Genomic DNA, 17,639 nt, shown 5'->3' with positions numbered 1-17,639 from the left:
GTGGGGCTGGGCGGTGGATGCCTCGTTTGGGGGGCACCTGCGCCGAGCCTGGGCAGTTTGGGGGGGCAGCGGAGCGTGCCCACACCCCCGGATTGATTGACAGGGCCTTGCTCGCCCCCGTGGCTGAGCACTTAAGCGGTGCAGGCTCATCCAGCCAGCTCTGCCGCCTGCTCCCTTTGTTATTTTTGGGTATCCAGGGGATTAGCGCGGCTCATCGAGGATAATAAGGAGCAGATCACGGGGCGGCACAAAGCGCCCGCCGCAGGCTCCCTTCCCCATCCGCTCCTCCCACCCCAAACGGGAGAGGAGACAGCAAGGTCACCCCCAGACACCTGCAGCCGGGGATATTCCATCCCCATCCTTTTCCTGCATCCAGCGGGGTGGGAGAGGGATGGATCCCGAGGGGCAGGCGGTGCTCCCCGCCGGCGGTGACTCCATGGCGGCGCTGAGCTGAACTCGCTGCTCCGTGCGCGGAGCTCCGGGGCGCTGGAGCGGAAAAGTGTTAAATGCACAGCTTGGGCACATGAAATATTTATCCTGCAAACGGGCTGGCTCCGGCTCCTGCTGTCAGAGGAGGGTTGTGCCGGGGTGCTGCCCTCGCCACGGGGCTGTGGCAGCACTGGTGGCTCGCTTGTCCCCACGCAGGGGTCAGGGCTGGGGTCTCCAGCCCCGTGCACCTAGGATTCAGCCACTCCCATGCTCAACCTGCCCATGCACAGCCTTAACTCTGCCCCCACCCCTCAGGTTTGTGGCGTGAAGGGGACAAGTGCGGCAGCCCCACGTGCACAAACCCCTTTGAGTGTTCCTAACTGGCGCATTTCTCCCCAAAATCCCCCAGGGCTGGAGCGCTGCCAGCTCTCCGGTGGCAGTGCCAGCTCCTCACCTCTCCGGTGCTCTCCTCTCCCCGCAGGTTGGGATCGAGCCGCCACGAGCCGAGCAGCCGGGAGCCAGGGCAGCACTTTGGCGGGCCCCCACCCCTCATCTCCCCCAAACCCCAGCACCACCCCGTCACCACGTCCCTCTGGAACCCCGTCTCGCTGATGGAGAACCCCCCTGACCCTCCCCGGCGCCTCCCCGAGCCCCACGCCCTCCACAGCCACCCAGCGCCCTTCGAGCCCGGCCGCCAGGGCATCCCTCTGGTGAAGGCAGAGAGGGTCTTCTGCCCGGAGAAGCTGGAGGAGGGCCCGAGGAAGAGGGATGCTCTGGAGAAATACCCCCCGGGACGGGAGCCCGGCGCCCCGGAGCACGGGGCCTTCACCCACACCCCCTTCCTAGCTGAGCTGGAAAAGTCCACTCAGAGCATCCTGAGCCAGCAAAGAGCCCCGGCCACCGCGTTCCCCGAGACCACCAAGCCCAGCTCGCCCTACCGGCCCCCCCAGCCCCGCGCCCAGGACCCCATGTACATCTACGACGAGTTCGTGCAGCAGCACCGCAGGCTGGTCAGCAAACTGGACCTGGAGGAGCGCCGGCGGCGGGAGGCCCGCGAGAAAGGTGAGGGTCCAGGGATTTCCCCCCTGGCACCGGGACCTGGCCGGGGGTCTCCCAGGAATGCCGGCGTTCCCGCATCCGAGCGGGTTTGGTAAACCCTGCGCTCCAGACATGCCCGATGAATAAATGATGAACTGGAGCTAATAAGAGGGTTTTAAATATTGATGGGGCTGCTGGAGTGGGGATGAGAATAGCGGCGAGGAGGAGACGGAGAGCTGGGAGGGGCTGGAATTGCTGTCCCCACTCCAGTGGGATGGGGGCTCTGCCACAGTGTCCCCAGCCTGTGCCCCACTGACCCCCTGCCACTCATCCCAGAGTGATGGGCGATGCCCTCTGAGGTCCCACAGCTGGTGGAGAGGGGACAGGGCTCCATTGGGTTGCACCCCCCACATCACTCCTCTCTGACATCCTGCCCTGGTGCACCCCCATCCCCACTGGGGTTCCCCTGCGTCCCAGAAGATTCCCCGCGGTCCCAGCAGGTCCCCAAGGTGTTCCCAGCCTCTCACCAGCCTCTCCCCATCCCCAGGGTACTACTACGACCTGGATGACTCCTGTGACGACAGCGACGAGGAGGAGGTGCGGGCCCATCTCCGCTGCGTGGCTGAGCAGCCCCCGCTGAAGCTGGACACGTCCTCTGAGGTACTGGGGGCACCCCCTGTCCCCTCCCTGTCCCCTCCCTGTCCCCTCCCTGTCCCCTGAGGGAGCAGCCCCTCCTTTACACCAGTGCCCAGTGCAGCCACCATCCCCACATGTGTGCAGAGGCACCAGGGGGTTAGAGATGGGGATGGAAATGAGGATGGCAGAAAGGATGGGCATTGGAACGGGAATGGGGGTGGGATGAAGATGAGGATAGGGATACAAACAGGAATGAAAATGAGGATGGGGAGAACGGGGATGAGAATGGGGATGGGGAATGGAAATGAGAATGGGGATGGGAATGGGAATGGAGATGAGGATTGTAACAGGGATGAGGCTGGGCATGAGGATGGGAATAGGAATGAAGATGAGGATGACAGCGGGCGTGGGGATGAGAATGGGGATGAAGGCGAGGATGGGGGATGACCCTGCTCTGCTCTCCCCCTGGTCGCCCCAGAAGCTGGAGTTCCTGCAGCTCTTCGGCCTCACCACGCAGCAGCAGAAGGAGGAACTGCTGAGCCAGAAGCGGCGCAAGCGCCGGCGGATGCTGCGGGAGCGGAGCCCCTCTCCGCCCACGGTGCAGAACAAGCGCCGCACGCCCTCCCCGCGCCTGCCGCTCTCCACCCGCTACAGCCCCGACGAGATGAACAACAGCCCCAACTTCGAGGAGAAGAAGCGCTTCCTCACCATCTTCAACCTCACGCACATCAGCGCCGAGAAGAGGAAAGGTAACAGCCATGGCCCGCGCACGCTCGGGCTTGGGGGCGCCGCGGGGGATCTGCCTGGGGCCATGAGCTTGCTCTGCTGAGCAGAGGCTACACTAAACCTCAGCTTCCCATGCCGCAGACAAGGAGAAGCTGGTGGAGATGCTCCAGGCCATGAAGCAGAAGACCACGCCGGCCGCCGTGGTGGTGAAGAGCTCGCCGCGGGACAGCCCCGGTGCCCCCAGCACTGGTAAGCGCCCCAAGTCCTTCCCCGGGTCTTGGGTTGGGGGGGCAACAGCTTTGCCTTGAGGGGTGCACGGAGTCCAGGCTGCAGCCAACTGCTCCTCCTCTTCCCAAAGAGCCTCCAGTGCCACCGCTCCTGCTGGACCTGGATAAACCCGTGGGCATCGCCGTCTCCGTGCCGGAGGCGCCGAAGGTGGCAGAAGCCTCCAGGTTAGACCAGCTGAGGCCCCAGGAGCCACCGAGGCCCAAGGAGTCGGGCACGGCGCCGGAGAAGCCCCGGCTGAGCGACGGGCACCCCGGGAAGAAGGCTCTGAGCATCCTCAGCTACGTCAGGGGTCCCCTCCCCAAGGACATCCCGGTGCCGCTGTCCCACAGCATGAACGGCAAGAGCAAGCCCTGGGAGCCCTTCATTGCCGAGGAGTTTGCCCACCAGTTCCACGAGTCGGTGCTGCAGTCCACGCAGAAGGCGCTGCAGAAGCACAAAGGTAACGGGGAAGTTGTTGGGAATTACTGTTTTAAAGTCACTTGAAGAATCGCCAGCAAAAGTATCAGCAAAACCGGGTTTAGTGTAAAAACAGTGTCACAACAAAGTTTGTTGGCGAGGTCCTCTGTCCTGTGTATTAGATGGTTAAAGCACTCTGAGGAAAAGGAAACAAAAATGCAAAGTCAATAAGTAAACCCCAAGTAATCTGTGTGGAGGCTGGAGGAGGCAGAAACGAAAGGATAGGAAGGGGTAAGGACAAAAAGGAATATGGAACACCCTCGTGTTGAGTCACAAGTTCAGAGTGGATCCCTGTGCTAAACTGAGCCTGGACTTGATCAACAGGCTATGTTTAAAGGCCCAACAGCACTTAACTTAAACTTAACAGCATTTAAACTTAATTGACAACTTAAAACAATTTAGCGAGGGATTCATATGGAATTTACTATACCACAAAACAATAACTTCCTTACAGGCCTAACTTACAAATCTAAAGTACTTAAGAATCCAGGAGAGTAAGATTCTGAACTGAGTGCCACATCGAGCCCTCCTTGAACCCCTCCAGGGATGGGGGCTCCCACCACCTCTCAGGGCAGCTCCTTCCAGTGTTTAACAACCCTGCCAGTCAAGAAATTCTCCCTGATGTCCAGAAAAAGAAGCAGGGATGCAGGAAGCTGGTTGGGTACTGGGATATCACCCCCTTGTCCCCCCACCAGGGTTTGGCACTGGCAACCTCAATGCTGGAGCATCCCATGAGCTCATTGCCGAAGCTAAAAATTAGGGATATAATACAGCTCCAAAGCCTCCAAACTCACTCAGTTGAGTGATTGAAAGAAATGAAACTACTCCAGCGCACAAAGAGTGATAAAACCCCACCTGTAAGCCCACAAAAAGTCTGGGAAGGGTGGAATTAATGCCTCGAGGGGCCGTGGGGAGCGGGCAGGGGCTGACTGTGGCTGCCCACAGCGGGGACGGCGGCGCTGACGGCGGAGCAGAACCACAAACTGGACACCTCCATCCACTACAACATCCCGGAGCTGCAGGTGTCCACCCGCCTGGCCGGGGCCCCGCACAACGGCACGGCCGAGGGGCCACTCCGGCCACTGCCCCCGCTGCCCCGGGACTCCGCCTCCGAGGACGAGGAGGAGGAGGAGGAAGAGGAGGAGGAGGAGGAAGATTACCCCAGGCCCAAGTGGCAAGGGATCGAGGCAATTTTTGAAGCATACCAGGAACATATAGAAGGTAAGGGGTGCAGGGTGTTGGGCAGGGAGGGTTAAAATGCCGATTTGTGCTTTAGTTTCCTGTGGGAGGTGTCAGTGGTTCCTGCTGGGATGGGCTGGGAAAGCACTGGGGGAATCTCCAGAAGTGCAGGAGCAGCTTGAAAGCAACAGGCACTGTTGTTTTTGCAAAAATTAACGTTTGCATGAAAAATCAGTGTATTCACAGCTGCCCGGTGTCCTCCCAGTGGGACCTAAAGGTTCCCTACAGGCAGTGCCAGGGTTGGGAATGCTCTGGGATGCTGGGGGCAATCACTGCTGGCTGGGCAGAGCCTAGAGCCGGGCTGGCACCCTCCATGGGTGGTGCAAGGAGCCCAAGGAGGCGGCGCTCAGCCCTTGTCCTTTGGATGTTGCAGAACAAAACCTGGAGCGCCAGGTGCTGCAGACGCAGTGCCGGCGGCTGGAGGCCCAGCACTACACCCTGAGCCTGACGGCCGAGCAGCTGTCACACAGCATGGCGGTGAGTGGGGACAGCACCATCCCCTGGGAACTCATCCCCTGGATGCCCTTCCCACTGGGCACTCCATCCCCTGGGCACTCATCCCCTGGACATCCATCCCCTGGGCACCCCATCACTTGGACACCCCATCCCTATGGCATGTCGTGCCCTGGGCACCAGGCTCTGTGAGCACCCAACCTTCTTGGGATGTTCTTGGGCACCCCAATCCTCCCGTGCATTGCACCCATCCTGTGCGGTGCCCATTCCCTGCACTGCCCCATTCCCTGCCATATCCCAAACCCTGCACTGCCCATCCCCTGCACTGCCCATTCCCTGCACTGCCCATTCCCTGCACTGCTCCATTCCCTGCACTGCCCCATTCCTTGCACTGCCCCGTTCACTGCACTGCCCCATTCCTTGCACTGCCCCGTTCACTGCAGCACCCATTCCCTGCACTGCTCCATTCCCTGCACTGCTCCATTCCCTGTCCATTCCTAGCAGCACCCATTCCCTGCACTGCTCCATTCCCTGCACTGCCCATTCCCTGTCCATTCCCTGCACTGCTCCATTCCCTGCACTGCCCCATTCCCAGCAGCAGCCATTCCCAGCAGTCATTCCCAGCAGCCATTCCCAGCAGCACCCATTCCCTGTCCATTCCCAGCAGCCATTCCCTGCACTGCCCCATTCCCAGCAGCCATTCCCTGCACTGCCCCATTCCCTGCACTGCCCATTCCCAGCAGCCATTCCCTGTCCATTCCCTGCACTGCCCATTCCCTGCACTGCCCATTCCCTGCACTGCCCATTCCCTGTCCATTCCCTGCACTGCCCCATTCCCTGCACTGCCCATTCCCTGTCCATTCCCTGCACTGCCCCATTCCCTGCACTGCCCCATTCCCTGCACTGCCCCATTCCCTGTCCATTCCCAGCAGCCATTCCCTGCACTGCCCCATTCCCAGCAGCCATTCCCTGCACTGCCCATTCCCTGCACTGCCCATTCCCTGCACTGCCCCATTCCCTGTCCATTCCCTGCACTGCCCCATTCCCTGTCCATTCCCTGCACTGCCCCATTCCCTGCACTGCCCCATTCCCTGCACTGCCCATTCCCTGCACTGCCCCATTCCCTGTCCATTCCCAGCAGCCATTCCCTGCACTGCCCATTCCCTGCACTGCCCATTCCCTGTCCATTCCCTGCACTGCCCCATTCCCTGCACTGCCCCATTCCCTGCACTGCCCATTCCCTGCACTGCCCCATTCCCTGTCCATTCCCAGCAGCCATTCCCTGCACTGCCCATTCCCTGCACTGCCCCATTCCCAGCAGCCATTCCCTGCACTGCCCCATTCCCTGCACTGCCCCATTCCCTGTCCATTCCCTGCACTGCCCCATTCCCTGCACTGCCCATTCCCTGCACTGCCCATTCCCTGCACTGCCCCATTCCCTGTCCATTCCCTGCACTGCCCCATTCCCTGCACTGCCCATTCCCTGCACTGCCCCATTCCCTGCACTGCCCATTCCCTGCACTGCCCCATTCCCTGTCCATTCCCAGCAGCCATTCCCTGCACTGCCCATTCCCTGCACTGCCCCATTCCCAGCAGCCATTCCCTGCACTGCCCCATTCCCTGCAGCACCCCCACGCTATTCCCCTGCTCTTCCCCTCCCCTGGAGCTGTCGGGTGCCCGCTGACCATTCCCACTCCCTGGCTGCCCGCAGGAGCTGAGGACCCAGAAGCAGAAGATGGTGTCGGAGCGGGAGCGCCTGCAAGCCGAGCTGGATCACCTGCGGAAGTGCCTTGCCTTGCCTGCAATGCAGTGGTCTAGGGGTTATTTCAAGGGGTATCCCAGGTGACGCTCCTTGGGCCAGGCCGAACATATAGTCTAGAAATAATAATCTATTTTATTACCTTGAATATTTAATATTTTTCACTGGGAGGTTTGAAGCTACAAAAATAAAATTTAAAAAAAAAAAAAAAAAAAAACCCAAACGGAAAAAAGCAACAACAAAAAAAAAAAAAAAAAAGAGAGACAACAAACCATGACAGCAAAATCATTAATAATAAAAGGAAGAAAACACAAAAAAAAAACAAAAAAAAAAAAAAAAAGAGAATGTGCCATGCATGAAGCAAACGGGAGCCGGGTGGAGCCGGGAGCCCATCCCACGGCCAGCAGCCCCCGGCATGTCCCCTCCTGTCCCCTCCTCCGGGGGCCACGGCTCTGAAGCGCCCCCCTCCACCCACCCACACTTTATAACGCTCATTTTTGTTGGTTCTTTGGTTTTTTTTTTCTAAAAAAAAAAAAGGAGGAAAAAAAAAAAAAAAAAGACAATGAAAGACTCCACCGACAACACTAAACCCGGCGGGGCCCCGGGTGCTGCCGGATCCCTCTCCCAGCACGGCACCCCCAGCCCGGGGTTTCCCCTGGAAATGCACTTCGCTATCAAAAAATAAAGTCAATAAACTGGTTGAAGGTCCCTTTTTGTTCCTGGTTGGCGGGGAAGGGGCAGGGACACGCGCGGGGTCACTTTGTCACCCCGGCTTTGGGATTGAGCAGGCGGAAAAAAAGAAAAAAGAAAAAAGGTGCTTCAGCCTTGTACTGTGTATATATATTAAAAAACAACAAAGTTTTGTATGTTTTTATTGCTTTAATTATTGTTATAAAAAGCTTGCCTTTTTTTTTAAGATGTTTCTGCTTTTTTTTTTTCCTTTACCCCTTCCCCCCTCCGCTCCTTCTCCCTCCCTGTTTTTACTTTCTTTCTAGTTTGTTTGGTTTTATTCCTTTTGGCAAAAAGATTAACTCGCTTTTAGTGTTTGTACTGCTGCTGGTCGGGCCAGAAAAGATATGGAAATGTTTTAAAAAGAATTGAAACCCAGGGAAAATAAATCCCCTTTTCCACTGGGGCAGGTCCTGTCCCACCACCAGTCCCCTTGAGAAGCTGAGCCCTTCCACCCTCCTGTGGCTTTGTTTTTTATTTTTACCCTTTTTCTTTGCTTTCTGGGGCTTTTTCTGCTCCAGCTGGGTCGCCGTGGGTGTCACGGTGCCGGGTGGTGTCGGAGCCTTGCCCAGGCTCCGTCTGCCAAAGGAAAAATCCCAAGGAATTGCACGGAGAGGGTGGGGAGGGTTGAGGGGTGGGTGGCACTGGGGCGTCCTTGTCCCCCCCCCCAAAAATACCAAGACAATCAGAGCAGCTCTCAGGCAGTTTGGGCACAGGGAGAGTGGGTCCTGTGGGGTGTCTTGGTGGCACTTTGGGGACAATCCATGTGGAGCTGTGCCCGCAGGCGGGCAGGGATGTCCTGGTGCCACCAGGGTCAGGCTTGGTGCCATTTTTAGCCACTTGCTAAAAACCAGCTTGTGCCCCACCTCCCCTCCCCCGGGGGGGAGCCCTTTTATTTGATTGTTATTTTTAAATTATTTATTAGAAATTGTTTTTAATTCGCCACGAGACCAGCTCACATCTCCGGGAAAAGGTGACCTCTGCTTCCTGCTTTAAATTCCCTCGTTGCACTGGCAAAGAAAAGCATTAACCCCCCCCACGCCCCCCCTGCTCCCTGCTCTCTCATTGGCTTCACCAAATAAAAAAAAAATAAAAAAAAAAAAAAAAAAAAAAGCTGGGCAAGATTAAAAAGCAAAATGCCCTTGTGACAGAAATTAGTTTAATCTTTTTTAAATCCCCAATTGCCTCGCCAGCCTCTGGCCTCACCGCTGCCAACTGCGGGCTTCGAAGGGAATTTTAACACGGCAAAATTCGCTCGTTGCTCCGCTCCTTTCCCTTCCTGTGTGCCGTGGCAGAGGGAGGGGGAAGAAGCCAGGGATGGAAAATCATTGGCAATTTATTCCCTCGCCGTGCTGAGGAGCCTGGCTGGGATGCAGCCTCGCTTTGTAGCAGCTCCTGTGCCGACTTTCCCTCCTCACCAGCCTGGATTCAGGGGTTTTGGACCAGTTTTCCCCGTGCCCCGTGGTCGTGGTGAGCATTTGTGTCCGTGCAGAATTGCTGGAGCAGCTGTGCCAGAGCCTGCAAGGGCTGGGAGGAAGGAGAGGAAGGCAGAGCCTGCTGGGGAGAGGTTGGATGCTGTGAAAGAAAACCAAAAAAAAAAAACCAACCCCCCCCCCCCCAAAAAAACAAAACAAAACAAAACAAAAAAAAAAACAAAAAACAAAAAAAAAAACAAAAAACAAAAAACAAACAAAAAAAAAAAACAAAAAAAAAAGAGAAAAACCCAACCCTAAACATGTTCAAAGTGTACCTTGTTGGAATTAATTGTAATGTAATATATTATCTGTTGAATGTAGTAATTAGGTATTTATGAATATATTGCTGTAATTCCTGAAAACATCCCCCCCAAAAAAACCCAAAATAAACTCTTCCACAACGATGGCAAGGAATCCTTTCTCCCTTGGGAACGCTCCGAGCATTCCCTGGCAGCTCCTGCCGTCATTCCTGCCATCCTCCCCGCGGTGCCAGCCCTTCGGGGCACAGCCCGGGCAGGCGGGCACAGATGGCAGCGGGAGCCTGGCCCAGATGCTCGGGGAAGGGCAGCGCTGGCAGCCTGGCACCCTCGGGCACCAGGAATAATCATAGCACAGGAATAATCATCAGCACAGCCCTGCTCCGGCCAGAGCCGGCCTGGATCCTGCTAGATCCTGCCTGGACCTGCCTGAATCCTGCCCTAGATCCTGCCTGGATCCTGCCTAGATCCTGCCTGAATCCTGCCCTAGATCCTGCCTGAATTCTGCCCTAGATCCTGCCTGAGTTCTGCCCTAGATCCTGCCTGAATCCTGCCCTAGATCCTGCCTGAATTCTGCCCTAGATCCTGCCTGGATCCTGCCTAGATCCTGCCTGGATCCTGCCTGGATCCTGCCTAGATCCCTCCTGAATCCTGCCCTAGATCCTGCCTGAATCCTGCCCTAGATCCTGCCTGAATTCTGCCCTAGATCCTGCCTGAATCCTGCCCTAGATCCTGCCTGAATCCTGCCCTAGATCCTGCCCTGAATCCTGCCTGAATTCTGTCCTAGATCCTGCCTAGATCCCTCCTGAATCCTGTCTGGATCCTCCCTGAATCCTGCCCTGAATCCTGCCTAGATCCCACCTGAATCCTGCCTAGATCCCGCCTGAATCCTGCCTAGATCCTGTCTGGATCCTGCCTGAATTCTGCCCTGAATCCTGTCTGGATCCTGCCTGAATTCTGACCTGAATCCTGCCTAGATCCTGCCCTGAATCCTGCCTAGATCCTGCCCTGAATCCTGCCTGAATTCTGCCCTAGATCCTGCCCTGGGTCCTGCTTGGATCCTGCCCTGGGTCCTGCTTGGATCCTGCCCTGAATCCTGCCCTAGATCCTGCTCTGGATCCTACCCTAGATCCTGCCTGGATCCTGCTCTGGATCCCGCCTGGATCCTGCCTGAATTCTGCCCTAGATCCTGCCTAGATCCTGCCTGGATCCTGCTCTGGATCCCGCCTGGATCCTGCCCCAGATCCTGCCTGAATCCTGCCCTGAATCCTGCCCTAGGTCCTGCTTGGATCCTGCCCTGAATCCTGCCTGGATCCTGCCCTGGATCCCACCCCTGCCTGTCGCTCTGCCGCAGGGAAATGGGGCCGGAGCCAAAGGGGAGCTGCAGGATTTTCCAAGCATTGTTTGTGACACAGCCCAGGATTTATCTGATGCCGTTCTTCAGCTGCAATTATTTTATTATCGTTTTTCTTTTTACAGACAGTTTCAGCTTAAAACCCCAAATATTACAAAAATAAAGAAGGTTGGTATTCTGGTATTTCCCCACAGCCTGGTATCTGAGAGGGAAAACCATTTTCTTTTGTCCTCCAAAGAGCAGATGGATCTGCTTCCCAGCTGATCTCCCCAGCAGACACCTCATTGCCGGCACATCTTCCTTTCATTTTTTTTTTTTTTTCCCCAAGGCTCTGAGAAAATCCATGGAAGCACCGCCTCGAAATTTATGGCTTTCAAGGCAGTGTGTGGCCTGTGCTGCCCTCAGAAGTTCCCTCGCTGAAGTACAAGCCCAGAGATCCGCCCAGAGTCACCGGGGAGAAGCCGCGGCCACTGCGGCAAGAGCGGCTCCGGGAGCTGCGACCTCACCGAGCACCGGCACAGCCACCCCGGGCCGGCGTCCCGAGGGGAGAGTGGCACTGCCCCAGGGGACATGGCGACAGTGGCACTGCTCGCTCTTCGTGCCCCAGGGGACGTGGGGACAGTGGCACTGCCTGCAGTTTGTGCCCCAGGGGACATGGGGACAGTGGCACTGCTCGCTCTTTGTGCCCCAGGGGACATGGGGACAGTGGCACTGCCCCAAGGGACATGGGGACAGTGGCAGTGCTCGCTCTTCGTGCCCCAGGGGACATGGGGACAGTGGCATTGCCTGCTGTTTGTGCCCCAGGGGACATGGGGACAGTGGCACTGCCCACCCAGGAGACATGGGCACAGAGGCACTGCCAACCCGAGGGACATGGGGACAGTGGCACTGCCCACCCAGGGGACATGAGGACAGTGGCACTGCCCACCCAGGGGACATGAGGACAGTGGCACTGCCCACCCAGGGGACATGGGGACAGTGGCACTGCCCACCCAGGGGACAGTGGCACTGCCCACCCAGGGGACATGGGGACAGTGGCACTGCCTACCCAGGGGACAGTGGCACTGCCCACCCAGGGGACATAAGGACAGTGGCACTGCCTACCCAGGGGACATGAGGACAGTGGCACTGCCCTCTCTTTGTGTCCAAGGGGACATGGGGACAGTGGCACCACCTGCTCTTTGTGCCCCAGGGGACAGTGGCACTGCCCTCTTTGTGTCCAAGGGGACATGGGGACAGTGGCACTGCCCCAGGGGACATGAGGACAGTGGCACTGCCCACTCTTCGTACCCCAGGGGATGAGGGGACAGTGGCACTGCCTGCCCAGGGGACATGGGGACAGTGGCACTGCCCACCCAGGGGACACGAGGACAGTGGCACTGCCCTCTGTGTCCAAGGGGACATGGGGACAGTGGCACCAGGACTTGGGGACACAAGGACAGCTGGGGCATCTTCATGCCCTAAGGGGACACCGTGGTGGGGACAGCTGGACAATGTTGGTGCCCTGTAAGGACATGGGGACACACAGACAGTGAGCCACACAGGGACTGTGCCACAGACAGGGGACAAGTGCCACCATGCCAGGGGACACAGGGAGTGTTTCATGGGCAGGACGTGGTCACACGAGTTGTGCCACAGGTGAGGGGACGTGGTGGCACCAAGCTGGGACACTGGGGGGGCACCTGGACGGGGACAAGGACAGGGCACGGTGACTCCAAGGGGGAGGACACACGGACAGGACAGAGTGACACAGAGCTGATGTCCCCAGGCTCACCCCGTGTCCTGTGTCACCCTCAGTGCCACATCCCAGAGCTGTAAATAGGGGAGGGGGGGAGGGACAGGAGGGTGGGACCCCCGGGGGTGGGAGGTGACACCGAGATGTCCCTGTGGGGTGGGGAGGGGACATGGACAGGTTGTGTTCTGGGGGAGGTGGGTGTTGGGTCTTGGGGGGTGACAAAAATGGAGGGGGGGACAAAAGTGCCCAAGGGGGGATGGGGACAACCCCAGGGGGGAGAATAAAAACCCCAGGGGGAGGGAGGGCAAAAAACCCCCCGGGGGTGGCGGAGGGGCCTGCACCGAGGCTCTGGGGGTGCTCCAGCAGCTCCAGGGCAATTCCCAGCCAGCCCTGAGGGGAGATTTGAGGGCTGGGAGGTCCCTGCAGGGAGGTGGGAGCTGCCCAGGAGCTGCGGCTCCTTCCCAGCTCCCCGTCAGAAATCCTGGGAGTGGGAGCTCTCGCCAGGCTGGAGGTTAGTCCGGAGCTTGTACATGTGATCCAAGGCTTGGGTAAGGAAAGTCCCGGTGCTGTTGATCTCCATCAGGGTTAAGTTATCCAGCTAAAAGGGGAAATAACAGGATCTGGGAAGACAAGGCACTCGGGAAGCAGCTCACAGCCCACAGCTCCCTTTGCTGACACCCCAAGGGACTGACCCAGCTGCCAGCCCTGGGCAAGAGAAGCACCCGAGCACCATTTCAAGAGCGTTCCCCATGGCTGGAAGTGTTCAAGGACAAAGCTGGACGGGGCTTGCAGCTGCCTGGCCTAGTGGAAGGTGCGCAAGGGGGTGGAAGGAGATCTTCAAGAGCCACCCCAAACCACTCCACGACTCCTCTGCTTCCCACAAGGCGCAGGGAGCTGCCCCTGGCCCACGAGGTTCCGCACACAGCCCCAGCTCCTCAGTGACACACAAGCCAGGACCAGCACGCCCCAGGGCAGCCTTCCCCCAGCAGCTCATGCCCCGTCCCCCAGCAGCCCCGGGTCCCTCCTGGGCTGAGCTCCTGGCACACCTTGGCGTGAGCCTCCTGCTGCCGCACGAAGCTGTCGGCGGACAGGCGCAGCTTGGCCATGCGCGTGTCCCACGTGTCCTTCACCAGCGTCCGGATCTCGTCCGCCCTGGGGATGTTGTCAGAGGCACTGGCACAGGGAAAGGGAAGGCAGGGTCAGAGCAGGCTCTGAGGGGGTGTGTGGTGTCACCGAGGGCTGCTGTCACCGGGTGGTGACACCCACCCGGGACAGTTGGCTGAAAACCTGCGACCCCGCACTAAAATCCCCTCTGCTCCTTGTCCTGCTGGGATTTCTGGGATGGTTTCTTTCTCAGCTCCAATGCAGCAGCTGGTTGTCACTAGAATCCTTCTGCTCTTTAATTGCCCAGCTGGTACGAGGCGCACAGAGGGCCCCAAACCCCGCCAAAGTCGCGGCCAGCTGGGGAATCCAAGGGCTCAGGCAGGATGAAATCCCCAGCTCAGGGCTCCATCGGGGAGAGTTAAGCTGGAAGGGTGGATGGGATGTGCCACACCACCCTGCTGAGGCCATTCAGCGCTGCCATAAGGAGCTGGGAGACGCGATGGATGCGCACGGACAGAGCTGTCAGGGCTGCTGGAGCGAGCTGGGAAGGAGCAGCACGCCAGGAGCCTCCTCTCCAGAGGGAAAAGCCAGAGCTGGAGTGCCCACCCTGCTTAATCGAGGGCTTAAAAAGTCAGCAGAGCCCTTGCTGAGGCAAATACCAGCCAGCACATTTCACAAGTGAAATGCCTCAGCAGGCAGGAGCTCAGGCTCGGAATATCCCCGGCCTCCTGCTTCCCAGGCTGAGGGAAGAGGAGCTTTCCTCCTGAAGGAGAGCCAAGGAAGAAGCCTGGAGGCTGCTGAACAGATTGCAGCCGTGGAACGTGCTGCGGCTCCTCCAGGCCTCCACGCCGAGCCGCTGCTCAATAAAGCAGCACAGCCCCAATTGTGAGGCCGGGGGAAGGAGCCACCCCCAAGCTCCTGAGAGGCAGAGTTACCGTGAGGGGAGTGCTGCTGCGAAATCTTGGCAGGCTGAGGGATAAACCCTCCCTCAACTCGTCCCTTTTCCCCACCGCCCTGCGGGGCTGCTGCCAAGCAAAGCTTGAAAAATCGTCCGTGCTCACACCAAGCGGGGTGGAAAATGGCCCAGCTGAGCTCCTACTCACTAGTTCAGCAGCAGCTTGGTGAGCTCCATGTAGTAGGGACTGGGCATGGGAGTGAAGGTGTCCTCTTTCCGCTCCTGATCCCGGATTTCCTCCAGCTTCCCTAAAACACAACCAGGGATGCTCAGCTTTTGTGTGGTTTCTTTTTTTCCCCCCCCCTCCCCAGGAAAAACCCACGTTGTTTCTGTAGGATCAGCTCAGTGTCCAAGCCTCCAGGAAAAGGCTCCTGCGAGGAGGCACACAAGGGACACGGATGCCTCCGAGGTCTCCCTCCTGACGGGGATTTTCCCAAGAATTAGTGACAGGATGAGAGGAAACAGCCTCAGGTTTTGCCACGGGAGGTTCAGGTTGGACATCAGAAGGAATTCCTGGACTGAAAGGGTGGTTAAACACTGGAAGGGGCTGCCCAGGGAGGTTTGGAGTCCCATCCCTGGACTGGTGGTGGCACTCAGTGCTCGGGGCTGGTGACAAGATGGGCACAAGCTGGACTTGGTGAGGTTGGAGGGCTTTTGCAACCTAAAAAAATCTGAGATTCTGTGACCCAAAGTCCCTAAAGCTTCTTCTGAACAAGCCTCACCACCCTCAGAGTAAATAAAGAATTCCAGTGGTGGGACATGAGATCCTTCTCTCCCAGCTGCTTTGTGCTTTTGAATTAAGCTCCCCACTAATGCTGAAAAAAGGATTATTTTTAATTCCATGTTTCTGCTGCACCCACTGAAGGCCAGAGCTGAAGCCAGAGCCTCCATCCTCACCAACATCCATCCATTCCGGGGGAATGAGCCGACACTTCTGCCTCTGCTTCAGATTAATGGCCAACCACACGGGCACTTCCACTGGCAAGCCAGGATTGAAGGGACCCAGATCCCCCTGGAAAACAAATTAAGGGTGAGAGAGGCGGGCAACAACCGGGGCTTGGACTGCACAGAGCCTGTCTGCTAACGTGGTGAGAGTTTCCAGAGGATTTGGAAAAGCCTGGATGAAACATTTGATCCTGCATTTCCTCCTCTCACTTCTTGCTCTCAGACTTTCCCTCATCTCCCTGGAGAACAACGTTTCCTTTTATTCCAAGGTGTTTCACAGGAGCTGCAAATCCCATCTCCCTGGACACGCAGCTCCCAGAGGCTCCCCAGGTTCTGGCCAGCGCCCAGGACAGCCGGACGCTCCCAGCCAGGGCTCAGGGGCTGCACAAAGCCCCAGAGATGTGCGTGGGGGACAGCGCAGCCCCCTCCCCAACCTCCTGGGGGCCGCGCTGCCTCTTCTCCCATCCCCGTCCCCCCTCTGCCCGCCATTCCCGAATTCCTTCACCCCTCCATCCCAAACCCATCCCCCATCTCCTCCCCCTGTCCCCGCACACCCCAGACCCATCCCGAACCCAATCCCTTAAACCCCATTCCCCAGACATAATTTCCAACACCCACCCAGAGCCTGCCCTGCCCCATAAGCCCCCCCAGACCCGCTCTCGGTCACCCCAGGCCGTGTCCCCAAGGCCCCAGGCCCCTTCCAGCCCCCTCAGCCCGGCGCGGGCCCCGGCCCCGCCGACCCCGATGAGGTGAATCCGGTCCAGGCTGAAGTTGGGCACGATCGTCACCAGCTCCTTCTCGGCCAGGAACTCCACCTCGGCCGGCTCCATGGACCCGGGGGGAGCCGGGCCGGGACCGGGCCGGGATCCAACCGGGATCGGGCCGGGATCGCGCCGGGATCGAACCGGGATCGGGCCGGGATCGAACCGGGATCGAACCGGGATCGGGCCGGGATCGAACCGGGATCGGGCCGGGATCGCCCTCGCCCGCCCTCGCTCCCTATTGGCCGCGCAGCCCCCAGGCCCCGCCCACCGCCCCCCTCTCCCGCCTCCCTGCGCGTTTTCGCGGTCTTCGGGGAAAGGCGGGGCCTGGCGCGGCGCGGCGCACGCTGATTGGCTGTCCCCTTCTGTCGCCGCGGCGCACGCCTCTCTGATTGGCTGCCCTGCGCGCGGCGCGCTCTGGCCGCTGCCCCGCCGGGGGAGGTCCGGATGGGGCGCGGGGACCAATCGCGGCGCTCCCCGCTGGCGCTCGGCCAATCAGCGCTCGGCACTTGTTGCCGGGGTGCCGCGGGAGCGGCGGCGCCCGCCACTGCCGCCCCCTGGCGGCCGAGAGAGGCAGCGCCCCCGCGGGAACGCGCGCGGGTCCCGCGACCGCCGGGCTGGGATGGGTGACACGGACCGGGGTGGGTGACACGGATTGGGATGGGTGACACGGACCGGGGTGGGTGACACGGATTGGGATGGGTGACACGGATTGGGATGGGTGACACGGATTGGGAGGGGTGACACGGATTGGGATGGGTGACACGGATTGGGATGGGTGACACGGATTGGGGTGGGTGACACGGATTGGGATGGGTGACACGGATTGGGGTGGGTGACACGGATTGGGATAGGGGACACTGACCGGGATGGGTGACACGGATTGGGATGGGTGACACGGACCAGGGTGGGTGACACGGATTGGGATGGGTGACACGGATTGGGATGGGTGACACGACCGGGATGGGTGACACGGACTGGGGTGGGTGACACGGATTGGGATGGGTGACACGGATTGGGATGGGTGACACGGATTGGGATGGGTGACATGACTGGGATGGGTGACACGGATTGGGATGGGTGACACGGACCAGGGTGGGTGACACGGATTGGGATGGGTGACACGGATTGGGATGGGCAACATGGACTGGGATGGGTGACATGGATTGGGATGGGTGACACGGATTGGGATGGGCGACATGGACTGGGATGGGTGACACGGATTGGGATGGGTGACACGACTGGGATAGGGGACACGGATTGGGATGGGTGACATGACTGGGATGGGTGACACGGATTG

At 59.0% G+C, this 17,639-nt stretch overlaps 2 protein-coding genes across 4 annotated transcripts in view; one reads left to right on the top strand and one right to left on the bottom strand.

The window, feature by feature from the left end:
• Positions 1-7,940, top strand: part of GSE1 (Gse1 coiled-coil protein) — a 101,063-nt gene extending 93,123 nt beyond the window's left edge. For 2 of the 3 annotated variants that reach the window (XM_053952798.1, XM_053952800.1), the window contains 8 exons: positions 911-1,491; positions 2,015-2,127; positions 2,582-2,852; positions 2,956-3,078; positions 3,188-3,556; positions 4,519-4,794; positions 5,186-5,289; positions 6,977-7,940. In XM_053952798.1, coding sequence (XP_053808773.1) covers positions 911-1,491; positions 2,015-2,127; positions 2,582-2,852; positions 2,956-3,078; positions 3,188-3,556; positions 4,519-4,794; positions 5,186-5,289; positions 6,977-7,111 — 1,972 coding nt within the window. In that variant the 3' untranslated portion in view covers positions 7,112-7,940. The remainder of the gene's footprint in view (positions 1-910; positions 1,492-2,014; positions 2,128-2,581; positions 2,853-2,955; positions 3,079-3,187; positions 3,557-4,518; positions 4,795-5,185; positions 5,290-6,976) is intronic. The other variant, XM_053952799.1, reaches the window with a different exon arrangement.
• A 2,981-nt stretch (positions 7,941-10,921) lies between these two features.
• GINS2 (GINS complex subunit 2) lies at positions 10,922-16,554 on the bottom strand. Its single transcript, XM_053952801.1, has 5 exons — positions 16,319-16,554; positions 15,531-15,645; positions 14,782-14,881; positions 13,621-13,747; positions 10,922-13,172 (listed from the first exon to the last, which is right to left on the bottom strand). Exons 1-5 carry the CDS (start codon positions 16,406-16,408, stop codon positions 13,047-13,049), a joined length of 558 nt encoding a protein of 185 aa, XP_053808776.1. The 5' UTR covers positions 16,409-16,554; the 3' UTR covers positions 10,922-13,046.
• Positions 16,555-17,639: the final 1,085 nt, after the last annotated feature.

This window comes from Vidua chalybeata, chromosome 11, assembly GCF_026979565.1.
Source record: "Vidua chalybeata isolate OUT-0048 chromosome 11, bVidCha1 merged haplotype, whole genome shotgun sequence".
In the NCBI taxonomy this organism is placed as follows: Eukaryota; Metazoa; Chordata; class Aves; order Passeriformes; family Viduidae; genus Vidua; species Vidua chalybeata.
This window is presented reverse-complemented; position numbering and strand designations above follow the sequence as displayed.

Coding starts and splice junctions, on each gene's coding strand:
- GINS2 (XM_053952801.1), bottom strand. CDS start 16,408: ATGGAGCCGGCCGAGGTGGAGTTCCTGGCCGAGAAGGAGCTGGTGACG. Junction 15,646..16,318: donor ACCGGATTCACCTCATCGGG/GTCGGCGGGGCC, acceptor TTTGTTTTCCAG/GGGGATCTGGGTCCCTTCAA. Junction 13,173..13,620: donor AGCAGGAGGCTCACGCCAAG/GTGTGCCAGGAG, acceptor TTCCCCTTTTAG/CTGGATAACTTAACCCTGAT.